The sequence below is a fragment of the Leptonotus elevatus genome, chromosome 14, assembly GCF_054856555.1.
Source record: "Leptonotus elevatus isolate MCC_2025b chromosome 14, RoL_Lele_1.0, whole genome shotgun sequence".
In the NCBI taxonomy this organism is placed as follows: Eukaryota; Metazoa; Chordata; class Actinopteri; order Syngnathiformes; family Syngnathidae; genus Leptonotus; species Leptonotus elevatus.
In genome coordinates this window covers 662994-681359 of record NC_141252.1, presented here as the reverse complement: position 1 = coordinate 681359, position 18366 = coordinate 662994, and the positions used below count along the sequence as shown (strand labels likewise).

At 42.2% G+C, this 18366-nt stretch overlaps 1 protein-coding gene across 2 annotated transcripts; it reads right to left on the bottom strand.

Moving 5' to 3' along the window:
• Positions 1 to 80: 80 nt before the first annotated feature.
• On the bottom strand, positions 81 to 17484 carry znf106a (zinc finger protein 106a). Of its 2 annotated transcripts, XM_086095486.1 has the most exons (21): positions 17350 to 17484; positions 15956 to 16035; positions 15753 to 15814; positions 13835 to 14029; positions 10378 to 12000; positions 9269 to 9671; positions 9105 to 9174; positions 8258 to 8415; positions 7937 to 7997; positions 6338 to 7253; positions 5251 to 5288; positions 5047 to 5162; positions 4841 to 4975; positions 3898 to 4014; positions 3633 to 3824; positions 3468 to 3530; positions 3230 to 3349; positions 3061 to 3132; positions 2912 to 2983; positions 1573 to 1716; positions 81 to 1495 (listed from the first exon to the last, which is right to left on the bottom strand). In XM_086095486.1, the coding sequence occupies exons 2-21, from the start codon at positions 16007 to 16009 to the stop codon at positions 1442 to 1444; spliced, it is 4665 nt and encodes a 1554-aa protein (XP_085951612.1). In that variant the 5' UTR covers positions 16010 to 16035; positions 17350 to 17484; the 3' UTR covers positions 81 to 1441. The 2 variants fall into 2 exon arrangements, 1 of the variants encoding a protein (XP_085951612.1); XR_015097156.1 differs by lacking the exons at positions 81 to 1495; positions 1573 to 1716; positions 2912 to 2983; positions 3061 to 3132 and having other exon boundaries at positions 3279 to 3349; positions 3468 to 3545; positions 3634 to 3824.
• Positions 17485 to 18366: the final 882 nt, after the last annotated feature.

Sequence of the window (18366 nt, the reverse complement as noted above, 5' to 3'; positions counted from 1 at the left end):
GGTACTTTCCATGTTGCATTTACTTTGTTGATATGCACACGTGTATACTTGAAGTGAAAGAAAGAATCAGACATTGTCTATAGTGTTGCATATTCTTTTTTATTATTATTAAATGTCTTTGATTGCACGGTACAAAAAAAATCAGGTAATATTGAATACGTTGAAAGAAAGTCAGTCATGCCAGGCTGGAGGTGAACGCCGTGTTTTGCTTCCTTCCGATGCCAGCTGAAAACTTTGTGAAAAACGTACGCCGACGAGGGCGACTGATATTAAAATTAATTGTGACATTTTTTTTAATGATAAAACCGGGATTTTTATTAGTAAGGGATGTGTGAGTGGGGGGGGGGTATGGCATGGGAGATAATCTCTAAATTCTTCCACCTGCTCCATCAAACACATCCTCCTACACGTGCCTTGTCACCTCCGCGCGTTGCCGCACCGCAAATATGTTACCAAGTTGGAAGTATGAAAAATGCAGTGCTACAATGTATCCCATCCTCCGGAGTTCATAACAAAACAGCTAGAATCCAATTATAAAATCAGCTAAAAAATGTCACTTCAACTTGGCCAATGTTGATGCCTCAAGACGTTCACACGGATAATTTCCTGCCAAAACCGTTCGTCTTCGCTGCAGAAAAAAACGGCCACACGACACTGCACCAAAATCCCCCCAATGTCTTGAAAAAAACGCTGAGCAACGACAAAAAAACTCCCGTAACGAAATAATGGCAATAAAGATTTCCAAATCATCCAATCATGCCATAAACCAATTCTAAACACTTAATACCTACCGCCATTCATTCAGAGTTAAGCATCGTTAGGTAAATGAAAGTCACTTTTTGCCAAGATGGATCTCGCTCCTTTTCCAATTATTTTATTATATAAACAGAACCCAATAACCAATATAGCGAGATAATGGGCTCAATATTTGACAAGATGGATGCCACTGTCAAAAGATTTATACGTTACTACAGCTTTTTAAACTATTGTCAAGTGGTACCTAAAATAAAAAACAAATAAACAATGACGTTATCCTAACAAGACGCAATACGTGCAGGAGTCCACTTCAAAGGAATAACAGCCATTTTAATTAAAATGTTAAAAAAAAAAAAAAGAAATACTAGGATGATGGTGTTGCTCACAAAGACACATCACAACAATAAATAAAAAAAATTCCCATGCCATACAGCGCGGCCGCCGGAAACAGAAACACGGCGTTTTCACTCTCAGCGGCGCTGACATTTTTTCCTTGGAAAAAGATAAGTTGTCTTCGTTTTTGGTCAGTGCAAAAAGACGCAGGGCGGCGGCACGAGAGGTTGTTGCATCCGCCGCCGCACTCTTCCGGCGACGTAGAAAAAATGGACACGGAGACACTTGAACGTTTGATTCCAACATGGAACGCAAAGGTCCCGAACTTCCGCCCAATATGGGAGATGGAAAGTCAAGGCTCCGGTTGGGCCTCGTCGGCGTGCTTCTGCGCGTGCGCGAGCATCGCCTGAACAGATAGAGGAGATCCGTGCGCTCGCCACATGTAGCGCTGAGGGCTAATTCCGAAAAATGAGAAACATTTACCTGCTTGGAGCCGTTGCGAGCGCCGAAAATCTCCTCGCAGTCCTTCCAGCGACATCGGAGCGTCTGCTGGTTGGCGGCGTGGTCGGCGACCACGTGCTGCTGCAGGTGCGCCATCACGCCGAAAACCAGCGAGCAGCCGTGCCACTGCGAGCACAACACAGACAAACAACAGCTTTAAACAGCACCTTTAGAAATCGTCCCGAAAGTCAGTCGTTGACTCGTGGTTGCTTGGCCAGGCCTCTTCAAGGGATATGTAACTTTTGGCATAACTACACTTAAAACCGGTTTATTTCTTTACATAAATTTAAGACCAACCTCACAATGTTCACAAAGTCCATGTTGTCCAACATTGCAACTAGTGTTAATTTCGCAAATGAAAACTAAATATAAAAATGTTCATCAACACAATTTTTAAACGAGACTAGAATATATAAAATTATTCTAAATAATAAACATAATAAAAAATAATAAATAAAATAAGCAATAATTGGGACTGAATCAGTATGCATTTTCAAAGACGAAAATGTAGCTCACTTAATAAAGACTGGACATTTGAGTTCATGAAAAAAGACGAAAATTATGATTCTGTAAAATCCTGTCCCTGCTAATCTGTCACTAACACACAGTGACACACCCACTTTCAAATCTGCAGCGAGCGAGTGCAACGTAACTTTAATCCAACAGCGAGAACGTTCAAACAATGTTAATCCGACCACTAACTAATGCTAGCTAACTTAATACCTTGTAGCGTGGAGTCATAGCCCCTTTGTTGATAGACTGTATTTGTGTGTGAATTTGTTTTATGTGAAGTAGTTTTAGATTAGACGGAAATGTTCGATATTATCTGCTGACAAAAAACGATTGTCCTGACTAAAACTACACTAAAATGTCGACAGTTTCTGTTGACTAAAATTAGATGAATACAATTATGTCTTCTTGCACTAAAATAAACACTATAATGTTTGATTTATAGTCAACTAAAAGGTGACTAACTAAAAATGGGATGAGACTGACTATGAAAAAAAAACAAAAAAACAAGTGTGATTGAAATGGGATTAAAACTGAAACTAAATTTTAAAATGGCTGATCAAATGAACACTAATTGCAACAGTACATAAAACTTAACATAATTGTGTGATGTTATCATGAGTCATTCGGTATTTTTTATGGTCAATGTATTTTGAGATTTGACATCCTACATTTTTGCCTTGCCCAGTCTAGGGAACCTCACTCCATCTACTTTCCACCCGCGCATGCTTTTGTCCAATACAGAACCCCATGTCGGTGGCCAATTACCTGGAAAACTCCACCCTGAAATAAATAAATAAATAAAAAATACCCTGCAGCGGTAGTTCTGCGTCAGGTTGAGCTCGATGGCCTGCACGCTGCCGTCATAGCAGCCGGTGTAGATCTGAAAAAGCAGAAAAGACGTACGGTTACCAATTTAAAAAAAGTCTTGCATCCGACAACAAAAAGTATGCGACTCACCTTCTTCTGGTGCACCGCCATGCTCGTTACCATGTCCGAATATCCGGTGTACACCTGCAGCTGTTCTTGAGACTGTGGAGGATGAAAAAAATAAAAATAAAAATCAGTCTGGGGAAACTTCAGGGATTTATGATTGTTGACGGTCAAAAAAAGGGGGGGGGGCGCACACCTGCAGGTCGTAGACGCGGACTTGCTTGTCCAGGCAGGCGGTCACCATCGCCTTTCCCACAACCGTCACCACGGTGACGGCGTGACTGTGACCCTTGTAGACACGCAGCAGCTCACCGCTCTGAACGAGAAATGTTAAGACTACTTCATTACCGTAGTCGTAAATCCCACAAAATATAAAGTCCCGTAAAATACATACATTCACCAGGACAATGTAAATCATCTGAAAATGGACTCACGTGTATGTTGTGTGCATAGACACACTGGTCACTGGAACCGCTGAACACCAGGTCGTTCACAACCTGAAATCTCCCCCCAAAAAAAAAAAAAAAAATACAAACGATTTTTTTCCCATCATCCGCCGTAATATCGTTGCTTTTCGCGGGAAGACGGCGCTGGCGCACCTTCATGCAGAGGACGGTCTTGGCGTGTCCCTCCAGCGTGCGCAGCAGTAGTCCGGTCTTGGCGTCACGGACGCTGATGGTGCTGTCGTAGGAGCCCACCAGCAGGATGCGCCGGGAGCCCTCCTGTGACGAAGCCAGACAGCTGATGGCCCGCGGGGCGTGGCACTCAAACACGTCCCGCTGCTTGTTGGTCTGTAATCCAAGTATAAGTAAAAGTACAATTAAAAGTAGTACTTTGTTACTTGCCGATACTGACGTTACTCACAGTTAGGTCAAAGGTAACCACAGTGCCGTTTGCCAGACCGGCATACAGGAACTTCCATCGGTTGTGCAGGCACAGGACCCGATCTGCCAGATTGAACTGCTGCTCTAATTTCTGCTTCTGCAAGCAAGCACACAAGCCCAAAAAATATGACAACTAAAACTTAATAAAATAGATTAAAGAAAAAAAAGAAACCAAAGTGCGTCTGTATTATTTCTGGATTTAAGTTTGCTATTTAAATTTAAAATGTAGTACTAGTTATTTTGTGCAGGCATCTGTCTGGACATCTATTTATTGAGATGTTCCAAAACTGTAAACAAGTCATTTAAAGTGTCAAATTGTATATATCAGTCTTAAAAAAAAAGAAAAAAGATTCATGAACTTTGATAAATATATGACAACTTAGTAAAATAGATTCAATAAATTTGAAAAAGAAAAAAAAAATTCTTAGAAAATAATAAAATACACCAAAGTGCTTGTGTTTTATTTCCGGATTAATGTTTGATATTTAAATTTAAAATGTAGTTATTTTGTGCCGGCATCTGTCTAGACATCTATTTATTGAGATGTTCCAAAACTGTAAACAAAAAGTCATTTAAACTGTAAATATTAGTCTAATCATCGTTAAAAAAAATGTTGAAAATTTTGATAAATATATGACAACTAAAACTTAGTAAAAATAGATTAAATTAAAAAATAAAAAGAAGAAGAAAATGTTCTTATAAAATAAACAAATATTTTGTGGCACCACAGTGCTTGTGTTTTATTTCTGGATAAATGTTTGCTATTTAAATTTAAAATGACATTATTTTGTTCAGGCATCTGTATGGGCACCTATCACCACTCGTTACGAGACGAGTTCTACACTCAGTCATTAAAACATTAACATTATTCAGTCAGTATAATAAGATAGCCCAGTCAACAAGGTGGCCTTCAATGACCTTACCTTAAGACTGTAGCAACGTATAGTCTGGTCACTGGAGCCCGAGTACAGGCGGTGCGGCAGGCAGGCCCCGGCCGACACCAGCAAGCAGCTGACTTTGGACGTGTGGCCGGAAAAGACGGCAACGCACTTGCGAGTCTGCCAAAGGCGGAAGATAGAAGGTCATTTGCATTCTGAAACGCGGGTTGGAATATTTTGTCGGCACCCACCAGCAGGTCGAAGGCTTTGACAGTGCGGTCTCCTGAGCACGTGAACAGCAGCCCGTTGTGGATCTGCATGCCGTTCACAGCCTCCTGGTGGCCTTCGAAGATACCGGATGACGCAGCTGCCAAAAAGGCACACAAAAACGTTTCTATTTACAATAGGGAAAAAAGATACAAGTGATAAAAAAAAAAATCGATTGTTAAACTTACAGGGAGGGCTCCATGTAATCGTTGGAAAATATATTTCACTGCAGAAAGAAATGGAGGAGGGGTTAAATGTTGATGAAAGAGCCCTTTTCACAGCAAATCCTCATAATGATCATCAAACTTCCGCCACTTTACACAGCATAGGCAAAAAAGATTTAATATTTTCATTAAAAGAAACCCCAAAAGGATATAAATGACCATAAATTGTCCGCTACAAATCAAAATGACAGACTTTTTTTTAGTGGTTCTACTAATGATAGACAACTCTCTTAAACATTCATGCTGTTAAGTTAAACTGGCTTTGAAGGCAGATTGTATATATATTTTTTTAAATGTTAAGTGTGCTACCAAGCCAAAATGGCCGCTTCTTACCAAAATGGCTGCCTTCCTGCGTTTGTTAAGGTAGCCTATGGGTTACACCGACTTTTTTGTGGTTCTACTCATGAACTGTGTTGACATGTTGACCAAATTTCATGTTGCTAAATGACAATATTTTTTGTAGGTGAATTTTCTTTCTTTCAAGAATTATGCTATTGAACTTAAATGTAAAACAAAAACAACAGATTCCTATGTGCTTTCAGGCATAACTTCTGACTATTTTGGGGCATCTACACGTGATAAGATGTGCTTAACAAATTTCATCTTGCTAAGGCTTTTAGGACTGAATTATGGTTGGCATTCTAAACAACCTACTCAAAAAAAAGGGTGACCTTCTGTGTCTTTTCAGGCATGCGCTCTTGTCCTTTTTGTGCCGCTAATTATGTAATACATGTTTACCAAATTTAATGTTGTGAATGTAAAAAATTGCGTTGAGGGCGGGGTTTTCTTTTAATCTTGAACCAAAATGGCTGACTTCCTGTGTATTTTCAGGCATGGCTTCTTCAGACAATTTTGTGGGTCTTCGAATGATGAACATGGCAACCAAATTTCAGGTTGCTAATCAAAACTGAATTTTTATTTATTTTAAAGGGCGCTACTAATAGCAACCTGACAATAGGTCTCAAGAACAAGTCTTTCAAAATGCTAAGTCTGATCGTAAAGGCCAAGATGAAGAGGGACTTCTTTTTTTTTTTGTATGTAAAAGCTTCACCTCTCTGACGATTTACAGATGTCCATGTCGCTCGTGGAGGTGACCTCATTGCAGGCCAGGCTCGGCTGCTCACATCTGGACGACTTCGGGGTGTGCGCTGCAGCAAAGAACGAGGCGGTCCCAAGGGGCTGCTCGAAGGTTGCGCCCGTCTCCATCTTTACCTCCACTTCCTGTTTGAGAGGCTTGGCATCTTCCTCCATCTTCATCATCTTCACGTCGCCCCCTCCTGGTAGCGAGGAGGTGCTGACGTGAGTGCTACCGCTGCCGCTGCTGGCCCTCCTCTGCGCTCGGGTCCACCTGGGCCTGAAGGCCCCGGCGTCCATCTCGGTGTCGCTGCTCTCCGGCAGCGCGTTGCCGTGAGCCTTTTCCAGTACCTTCCTCTTCTTCAGCTTCCTTACGCGCTTGCAGCTGCGTGACTCCGAGGGCGAACCGGGCGAGGCGTTTGGCGCTTGGGGTGTCTCGAATGCCGGAGAGTGCGAGCGATCAGCGAGGCTGCCCGTCTCCGAGTTCCTCCTGATGGCCAACAGCAGCTTCGTGTCGTCTTTGGAGTCAGGGAGGAAGGTGGCCTGAACGGCTTTGTCAGTGGACTCCGCCGATGCCGAAAGACTGCAGGTGTCATCTGCAGCTTTTAGGAATGGCTCAGGCATTATTTGCACAGTTGCTATTGGCTCGGGCCATGTTACGTTCTCTCTCTCCAAAAGGTCCAACTCGGAGCTGACTCGCACGGGGGATACGGGTTCCTCCTTGATGGCTGTGGCGCTGGAGAACGACGGCGGTGGCGAGGCATTCCTAGCAGGAGGTGCAGTGCTTGCAAGAGAGCGCAATGGAGCCACAGAGGCCAGCTCTTTTTCCGCGGGGTCCATCTTTTCCTGTTTCAGTCGGATCGGAAGTACTTCTGCCACTTCCGTGTTGCTTGCTTTTAAAAAAAACACACACACATTGAGCTACTGTTAAATTGCACAAAAAAGCTCAGATATAGGTTAGTTGGTAAAGTGCTACTTTGTGGGGAAGTCAACCCCCAATTTTGTTTTCCTGAAAATAATATGTTCTATGCAGCCCCACTAGTTTAAATACAGAGGGAAATTAGTTAAGCAGCAAAATCCAACAGTTTTTTATCACTATCAGAAGGCGGCCATTTTGCCACTTGCTGTCGAGTGAAAAGTACATCGCAGTTGCTCGGGTCTCAGGTAACTATCAACCACAGCTGAGCTTCGGGAAACAGGTGAGCTGTGATTGGTTGCTACCTGAGCAACTGGGACGTCATCTTCAGCTGGATTTTGCTGCATAATTCGTATTCCGTAAATGTAATAGTAATCAGAATGTCATGTTTAGACTCGTGAGGTCACATATAACATATTATTTTCAAGAGATGTTTAAGGTTGACATCCCCTTTAATCAATCTTTCTTTTTAAATGGGTATTTCAAGTAAACAAAATTTATAGTTGTACACCTTTGTGTTTTACCGGAGGGCCAGGATGGATTCATGACAGTCATTTATTTCAATGGGGAACCATTATTTGAGATATGAGTGTTTTGCATTACGAGGAGCATGATCATGGAACAAAATAAACTTCTGGTTCTAATTAAGTCTAGGCATACCTTGCATCCCTTTTAATAACTCAATGCGTTTTTCTCTGAGTGTGCTCATTTCGGTGGCAATCTGAAAAAAATAATAATAATCAAACACTTGCAAAACAATCTACACATCTCGTACATAGCATAGAAGAGAGGATCGAGTCCTGCAGGTTTTGGATGTTTCCCTGCTCCAACGCAGCTGATTCCAATCAACAGGATCGTTATCAGGCTTACGCAGAGCTTGCTGATGAGCTGATCATGTATCAGTTGTGTTGGTCTTGGAGAAAAAACAAACATCCAAAACCCTCGAGGACCGAGTTTGCCCACCCCTGTTGTAATGTATACCTGCTGTTTGACCACCATGGCTCTCTGCACCTCCATGTAAGCGGCCTCCAGTGCCGTCCGCGCTTGGACCAGTTGGGTTTCCGCCGTCTGCAGCGAGCGACTCAGCTCCTCCTCCCGCAACGACACGGCCAGAAGCTGGTCGATCTGTAAGCGATCCGCTTCACCGCCAAAACAAACACTAAATTATGCAGTGCAAATTGCGGTGAGGCACGTTAGTTGTGTGAAGTAAGCAAGGGCCGATAGCCAGTTTGACAGTTTATAGTTGAGCGGTTTTAAAAAGTCAAAATTTCAATAACCGCTAATGCTGGATGTCACAATAATGAGCTCTTCTCTTTTTTGAGGGGACTTCTAAGCAGGGAATAATAGGATTGGTTGCTTGCAGTTGAGTAAATGAGCTACCTCTTTGAATTTAATTGCCTCCAATTAACTTTTTGGAAGACGAAAGAGACACTGTGCAAACACTGTGCATTTTTGCGCTGTTGATCAATGTGGATTGTCCTGTTTTTCCTTTGTTAATGGTGCCAGTGGGTACTAGTTAGCCAAAAGGACAACATAAGTAGCCCATGGGCCTGTTCTAAAAATAGCTCACCAGTGTTGGAGACTTTTAAGAAGACTTAAAAGAGCAGAAGAATGTTAATATTTATGTGTTCATTTCAATTGTACACTTTTCTGTACTAACTGCATGGGCCAATATTAGATTCTGATGTTATGATAATCGTGAGCAAAAATATTGCGGTACCACGGTTTCACAGTATTTTTACAGTATTAAAATTATTATTTGTTGTGATTATTTGGGAGTGTTTAATTAATCAATTATTTTAGATGAAGTTCCATAAAAGAGACAAACCGGTTTTGGATTTGGTCTTTCTTCTTTTGGTGTCACGTTTCGCACCTGAAGCCTCCAGGCTCTGAGCATCCTAAAGAATAAAAGCAGGAAGACAATCTTCTCATTTTAAACAGAAAGTGGCAAATTGCTATGGGTCGTATTCCACTAAAATATCCTGAACTGACCCCTGGTGTTTTTCGCCTTTTCGCTGTTCCCTGTCCGTCCATCTGCTCAACGTCGGAGCTGTTCTCTTCAGTCAAGCAGTCGGACCTCTGGAGAGCCTTGGCCTTTTCCAACATCACCTTATCTGCCCGCTTTTGCGCTTCCTCTAACGCGAGGATCAGAATCTGCTCCGCGTCGGGCCGGCTGTCGTTCTTCTTGGTGATCGAGGACCTCCGCGGCGTCTGCTTGGATTGGAGGCGCGAGCACTCAGACGCCGGAGCCAGGCTGCTCTCGGAGAGGGAGCGCTTGCGGGATGTGGCAGGAGGAGAGGTGTCCACAAGTGACTCCCAGGGGAAGTTCTCCAGCATTGTCATGTCTTCGTCCTCCTGGCTCAGGTCTTCGTTTGGTACCATTTCAATACCGAACCTGGAGGTAGATACCGAGAAGGTGTGAGTCTCCGCTCAACATGTTTTGATCTAACAGTCCTTTGTGTTGTGTAGTGAGCAAAAGAGAGCGTGAAGGATCTGTACTGCTAGATAAGAAGTGGATGAAAACTAGGGTTAGACCGATTATCGGCCGGGTCGATTATCGGTGCAGATATTTCAGTCAAACATATTGAGACAATTTTTCACTGTCTGCGAAGATCTTTTGGAATCTTTTACGAACCCTGACAAAAACCCCAATTTAGCTACATTCGCATGCATTTGTCACTCAGTGAGATACAGAGAACTTTTCATATATGGATTTATTTAAATTTCCACCTTATAAAACATGATGCTGAAACTGGGAAATCCCTACACTTTTTTTTTTTTTTTTTTAATCTAAAATATATATAATTTAAAAAAACATTTTAAAAATGTTGTTTACATTTTGGGGATTTTTTTTTGAGTAGAACTCTTTAGGGAACTATTTACTTGCTTAGTTTTTTATTTAGCTTAACACATGCTGATGACCATGGACGCTCCCTGCAATTTTTGTTAGAATTTTTTTTAACAAAACTGTCAATTCTTGATATGTTTATAATTACAAGAAAAAGTCTACTTTTTACATTTTGACACAAATATTTTCAACTAATAGCCTTAAAAAACCCATATCAGTCTATCACTAATAAAAACAGTTCTTTCGATTTTACCTGGGCATTCCTTTCCCCTTGTCCTGCTTCTTGCGCACCTCCTGGTACACCTGGTCCCAGTTGACTTTCCGCCGAGAGCCAGTGGAGCTGATGAGCTGCTGCACAGTTGGCTTGAGTCCGGAGTCTTTTTCGCTGTCGGACCGCCGCGACTCGCTCAGGTTACGGACACGCCTGGCGTTGTGGAGGTTGGGTTCGTGGCCGCCCGTCTTGGTGCTGATGCGCTTGGTCAGGTCGCGTTTCAGGACGGGGGGCAGTTCGAGTTTGGTCAAGCCAGACTCCTTGGGGCATGTTTTGTCCGACCCGGTGGCCTTCCCCATGGAAGCATGATCTTTTTCCGCTTGCTTCCCTGCTTCGTCGAGAGGTGGCGAGGTGAGGGCATCCTTCGCATTTTCCGGGTTGTTGCGTTTTGAGGTTACAGGTGACGCTTTCTTGGCGGTGGAGGTGCTGACCTGCAGGGACTGGAGGAAGTGGATGCTCTCAGAAGTGGACGCTGCAAGATTTTCTTTGGCCACAGATGGAGAACTCCGGGCTGGGTTGCTTGATTTCGGTTTAGCTGCGTTCTGCTGGCAGTTGTTTTCCTTGTTCTCTGTAATTGGACCCTGCACCAGATCCTTGGGCGGCTCCCCCTCGGTGGCGTGCCGAGGTGTTTCAAGCAGGGGGCTGTCCAAAGAGCTCCTGCTTTCAGACTGGACCAAGGACTTCTTGGAGGTTTCTGGTAACTTTTGTGCTTGTCGCGATGGCAGGGCTCCAAAAGGAGGCGTTCTGATTCCTTGGGGTTTTGGATTAATTTCGGCTTGACTGTTGGAAGGGCCATCTTTGCTCCTTTTTAAATGTTTACTTTTAAGCGTCTCCTTCACTTCCTGCCCAGTGCAGGTGAATGCTTCTGCTGCATGTTCCTGGCTTTTGGGCCCTTTTGGGTGGTGTTCTGCTAGGTTTGACAGGTCGTCCTGGCTGGGTAGCGAGTCCGCTGTCTTGCTGGCGTGATGAGGAGACCAGCGGCAGGTCTTGTCCAGCTTTGGGTTGCTGCCAAAGTTCTGTTTGCCAGGAGGTTCCCAGTTGGCTGTTGGCATCCCCTTGCACTCATCGGCCCTCGTTTGAAGGTTGCTCACAGGACTTGCAAACAACCGCGGTGGCGGAGGGTACAGTTGATAGGACTCTATGTATCTGGGCGGACGCTTATTTGGTGGGAACTGGGTAATGTTATTCCTGCCGTACATACCATAACTGCTGCCTTGGTTACTGAGCCAGGGCAGTCGACTGGGGCCGCCAAATGAACCCTCGTGGGAGCCCAGAGCATTGTCCTGCGAGTAGCAGCGACCGCCCTGCAAGTCGCCCGGCGCCCATTTTTGGTAGTTGGGGGGGCCTTGAGCATGCCAGGTGGCGCTCTTTCCTTGATTGTTGTTCCTGTTGTAGTTTGTGGGGGGAGAAGCTCGGAGGCCTCTCTGCTGGTCGTTTTTCCAAGCGTATTGTTTACAGTTCCAAGCGTAGCCATGTGGGAAAGTCTGGCCACCTCTGTCCAGCTGGTAGCGTTCCTTGCTTTCGTTTATTCTCTGCTGGATCTCCCTTTTCTTTGCTGCCGCTGCCTCCAGAGCCAGCTTAGCAGCCGTCACCTCCTTTTCTTTGCTGTGGATGCAGACCAGATGGAATAATTCAGTCACTAAAATCAATGGTTTTTAACTGAACCCCACCAGTTTCCTACGTGCATTCACCAAACACTGCTTTATTTAAAAATAGGCTTTTTTACGGGTAACTACGGTGTTCGTTATGGGATTTTTTTAATAGGTTTTTGGTGAACTAACGAATACACACGCACGCACATACAAAATAATAAAAACAATTTTTTTTAAAGAGCAATGATGATGACATTACTGAATGAACAATACTGAGCTCTTTAAAAAAAACAAAAAAACTTTTTTTTATGTTTTTTTTTTCAAATTCAAAACAACACTGGCCATCTAAGATGTTTTTTTTCTCCAAATTGTAAATGGTATTTCATTTATATAGTGCTTTTCCACCCTACAAGGCTCTCGGAGCGCTTTACATTTTGACTACACGTTCACATACTGATGACGCAGCATCAGGAGCAATTGGAGGTTCAGTATCTTGCCCAAGGACACTTCGACATGGTCACAATGGCCTGGGATGGAACCCGCAACCTCAGAGTTGCGAGATGACCACTCTACCGTTAAGCTGACCTCCGAATTTGACGGCTTCCGATGTAGTATCAGAATCTCCTTTCACACTGGCCATCGAGTCATAACTCGATGTCCTGTGTGTAAGGTACCGATACAGGATGGGGGCGAGTTGAATGACACCCGACACTCACAGATAACTCCCTAATTATCTGAAAACAGGAAGACGCAATAGCAGTGTGTCCCACCTGAGTGAGTTCTGTCTGAAATGAACAAGTGAATAACTGACATTTCTACAATTACACCGGCTTTAATGCGGCAATTTGGCGTTTAGACAGTGTGAAACGGGGGCTTAAAAAAAGATCACCGCGGCAGAAAATCCCCCTTCAGTTTTTTTGGCTGCAGACGGGAAATTGGAGCGTGGTCCAGATTGGACTGAGGCAGCAGCTGAAAGGAGCCTGTGAGTGCTCACGATAAGAATGTGACTATAGATAGCATGCGAGCACACTGTACATGGTCTTTACAGTCACACAGATTCATCAATAAGAACCACATACGGCATCAATCAGTTTTTGCATTTTACTCAAGATTATGAATTAGACAGAATCACCATCAATCTTAGGGATTTTTTTTTTAAACTAAATCAGAAGTACGATAAAGCGATGGTGCTTTTTTTTTTGCATATAGAAGCTATGCCACATCTTTATTTAGACCACATTCAAATTTGGCATATTTGCAATAATACTTGATATCCTAACATGGGTGTAAACTATATTTTTCTCAGTTTTTAAAATTAAATCAAATATTTTTTCCCTGGTAGATTCAATAGAGTTTGACATTTGAGCGAGCCTTATTATCGGAACGTGATACATTTTTAGAACTACTTATATGGAGACTACACAGTAGGGTGGGTAAAATATGGCCCGCAGGACACGGCTCACTAATGTCTATAACGCAGTCCTTTGAGCATTTAAATGATAAATTCTTACATGTGTTGGGTTAATTGGGTTTTCCCTTAATTTATGTTAATTTGTTCATTAAAAAAAATTTTTTTAAATTAATTTACCTTTATTTTATTCAAAAACAATTTTTTTCCCCAGCATAATATACATTCTTACATACAAATATAGCACACTCAACATTGCTTTAAAAAAAAAAAAAGATTTAAGAATTGAATAATTAGACTTAATTTAATTATAAACAATACAATTCAAAACAAGAATGAACTCATATTTTATCATTCAAATAAAACTATTTCACATCCATATTTTTGCTTTTTTTGACCAAAAAAAAAGAAAAAAAAGAATGTACAACATCCATCTTACCGTATCTGCTCTTTCCTCTTGTAAACGAGCTCCACCAGCGTCTGGTCAAAATAGTCCTCGTCGCGATTGACGCCGCCAGGCGCCTTCTTCTCCTTCTCCACGTTTTGCTTGTGCGCGGGGCTGGAGATGTGACCGGCGTAGTCAGTCAGGCTCACCAGCGACACCTTGCACACTCGGCACTCGTGGCCGCAATCCCTATCAGGGAGGAGAGGCGACAGAGGGCGATCAATGCTACCTTCGGGCATGGTGGCGGCTTTTTGATGAGCTTCTTCAATGTCTTGGGAGAGGAGTGTACTCAACAATCCCTTGTTTTCTTAACTTGTCAAATTCTCTATTTGTTGCAGATCAGGAGGTCACTAACTTAAATTTTTTGTCAAAGCGTGAAAAAACTAAACGGTATCTTCCTGATCCAAAAAGTGTGCGGTTCCTTAGCAGGTCATTAAAGACAAGGAAGCAGGAGCAGGCGGAAGCAGCCAGGCCCGGTCGGCGCGCTAATGGAGCTTGCCGGCCATGCAGCTCAGGGATGCTCAGCCTAGCGTTTGGTCATGATGGCGCCCGCTGCACTCTGAGACCTCGCTCTGGTGTCAGTTTTGGAAGTATCACGATTCACGAACCTCCTCCTCCCACCCTCTTCATCTCGGTGACCAATCCCAAGCAGTGTAACCCGAGCCGGCAGCTGCTCTCCACCTTTGACCCCGAGCCTCTCCCAAATGTGTCACCTTGCACTCCTGTCTTTTTTGGGGGCTATTTTCTCACCCCTTGAGCACTTTTCCGCTGAGGTTCTCAACTGTTGTCACCCTGGGACACATATTTTCCCCATTGACATCAAGTTGTGACCTACTTTTATACAAGTCAAATAAAAAGCAGTCCATCCATCCATCCAAGTAAAGAATAATAAAGAAATGTATTATATATGCTACTCACAAAAAGCGAGGGATATTCCCTTTTCGGGTAAAATGTTAGGGTGAAGTTAGGATGCCCTATAACCTTTACACGTAACCTTAATTTAACCTTCTTAATGTATATGTCCAACTTTTCAATGTTTCAGTACTTTTTGCACAACTTGTTCTATAACACATCAAATTGCAAAATTCTTAAAAGTCTCAAAATTTTCTGGTTCAATTAGAGTCAATATTTAAACAGCTCTCTGCATCATGCTGTATTTACATTTCCAATGCTGACCGAGAGGCATTCAGTGTTCAACAGCAGACAGTCAGAGCCGGGATTTGACAATAAAAATACTTCATTGTTTTTAGAGCAAGGTTATTAAAGTTAACTAAAACTGACAAAATAAATACAACTAATATTTAAAAAATTAAATTAAATTTTCGTTCAACGAAATAAAAACAAAAATGCCTTTAAAAAACCAAAACTGACCAAAAACGTCATATTACATTTAAAAAACAAAATAAAACTAACTATAATTATATCAAAAATGTCTGCCAATAGAGGGTCCATGACCCACTTTTGAGTTTAATCACTTTTGTGCACTTTGGTCTTATCACTTTTTATCAGCCTGGAGGGAGGCAGGGGTAAAAATATTCAACATTGACGCCTGGCACACTTTTATCAAAGCGTCACGAGCAAGCCAACTGCCTTCTATCGGGCATCCGGGCAAGCTTGCGTCTAAATATACGCGTCACAGTTGGAACAGCTGCATGCAGCTGAAGCCACTGAGTTCGAGCACTGACCGGCACGTGCCTGTGTGAGACTGTGCTATCATTTGTGCTATATTTATGGTTTGGACTGTAAATGTAGGCAATTCTAAATACTTTCAGTAGGGCAACAAATAATGCCATCATTATCATTATTATTATTATTATTTATTACTATTTGCGAAAGGGATTGAATAGTGTGTGTGGGTATAGTTTAAACACAGCAAAACAACGCACACGGGACACCTTTGCAGATGACTTACCGCCCTTTGAGTTTTTCCAGCTCGCGGTGGTGCAGCATGCTTCTCATGTGCTCGTCCATCTCCTATAAATAAACAAAATAATAATAACAGTTGAGATGACTATCCATCGCAATGTGCCGTTTGCTCCTAAAAATCCCCCGTAGTTACAAAACGTCCATATTGAAAACTCAATGACGTATCATAATCATTGGCAACTGAATTACCTGCTTGGAAGCGTGGACCGTCTCACAGAGGATGCATTTCCTGTCTCTCGTCATCTTGACTGAAGCAAATTGGCCTGTAGCTGACAACACAGAGTGAACGTTTACATTTGCCTTGGCATATGAGTGTGCCATCTTACGAATATTCCAAGATAATAGCCGCCACCAGATTGATTTTTTTGCTTTGGGTTGTGAAACATTTTTTTTTACTTATGTACCATTTTTATCGACTAAGCCACTAGATGGCAGCAGCGAACTTCACAACCTTCCTTTTCTCCTCAAGCAAAGGGGTGAGAAGGAGGAGGGAAGAAGCAAGATGAACTCAACACTAAAAACACGCATGCTTTTTTTTGCTCTGTTGATTAGGTGCAATGTCCTGAAAAAAAATTCTGCCAGCAGGTACTTGGTAGCCCCAAGGACACCATGGGTAGCACACAGATCTGTTCTAAAAACTGTTCACCAGTGATGAGACACTGTGACACCGTCATGAGACTTGTTTTTCATGTAAAATGGAAAATTCCGAACATCTGCCCAACGCTTCCTTTACACAGCGAAAACAAACGGCGTATTGTATTGCTTTGGCCTGTGACTAGCATACAAACCAAGCAGATTGTTTTAGTAGTCAAACATTTCATCACATTTTGAAATCAAAGTAATCCTCACAAATCAAAGTCCAATGCTTTTCAATGAGCGGAGAGCTTCCTTTCACCGAGTAAGACCGCCATTTTAACTTGTGACGTGAGCTCAGAATTGTCTCATGGGAACATAAAGGTTGGGAAACCCTAGTGTACGTAATAATGTGACGTAGGGCTACAGTGACATCACTGTATCAGTGATTAAAGTAAACAGAAGGGAAAAAAACATGGAGGGTAAACAGGTAGATTACAAACGTTGCCCACCCCCCAATTTAGGAACGGGTAAAATGCCAAACCGTAGAGTAAGCTGAGGAACAATTTTTAAAACCACAACCAAACGCGTCTTAGTTGTGTTGTGTTGTCAATTTGCTAAAAGGTTTGTTTATGACAAATTCGTTCAAATTATGCTGTCGCTTAAATAAAGGAAAGCACATCATTATGGCTATTTGTTTATTAGCATACCTTATGCTAACTATACTGTTTTTGTTACCAAACACTGGACGCGTCCTCGTACAATATACACGAAGAGCACATAAACTAGTCCAGCAAGTGAACTAACAGTCTCCGGGCATTATACAACAAACATTGTGTTAATATTTATAAAAACGGGGAGCAAAACTGGGCTAGTAGCCAGCTAGCACGCTAGCCACCGTAACGAAGGTAACGACCGGTTTCCTTGAACGCAACAGTGTCAAATAGCGGCTGGGCGCAGCTACTTCAAAACTTTCTTGTACATTCGAAAAGTAAATAGTAGTTCAATACCTTATAACATCCGCGAGTGTCCGGGAGTCCAAATTCTGTCCTCCATCGCGGACACAGTTAAAAACATCCTCATCCAGCGAACCAGGCGAGCCCCCCAGCGTGCTTCACGATAACGGAAGTTACGTTCAAGAAAACGTCGCTGCACAGTCGGACAAAAGGTTCGCTAGTTTGTCTAACCGCAGCGAATCGATTTAATACTTTATTAATTAGCTCACTTGCTAAAAAATAAATACTAATAAAACGTCTCTTAATGTAAAATTTCAGTGTGGAGACGTGAGAATTTATACATTACAAATGTAATTGCAATTACAATGTTAGGTCATAAAAATAATGTAAGCATTAATTGGGAATTTTGTCTATGAAAGTGTGGAATACTGAAAGAAAAGACAACTTGGGTGATGTGAAAATTGTCAAATGAAAATATCTCTTAATTTTGGAATTTGTGTATGAAAATGGGGCGTACTGGAATACGGAAAACAAAAACAAAAAAAGTTCCCAAATTGTCCTGAATGAGCGGAACAGTTTTAATTTGGATGATGAGATGTGTAGAAGGATTTTGTAAAAATAGCAACATTTCTGCATTCATTTTTTTCTGGACAAAATGAGTCTGGAATATACCGAAAAAGTTGTGTTTGTGGAATGTGAAAAATACTTCCGTAGATGTCCTGAATGAGCTGAACCATATGAGGTTGGAGACAAGCGGTTTGACTCGGTCGCGCAATATGGAAGGATTATAGTTACCAAATCCTTGTACTTAATTTATATATATTTGTAGTTCATTTATTTGAGAATTTTGTTATGAAAAACGTGAAATACTGAGTAAAATTTGAATTTTGAGAAAGTAAAAAATACTCTCCAATGAATGAAATTGGGAATTTGAGGTATGATTGTGCAAATGTCCTGAATTAACGGAATTGTTTTTCTTTTAAAATGGTTTGAATCCCTTTCAGAAATGTGGATGTTTAAGAAGGACAACAAATGTGGTGGAATTATTCTAAATAACAGTTAAGTCTAAAG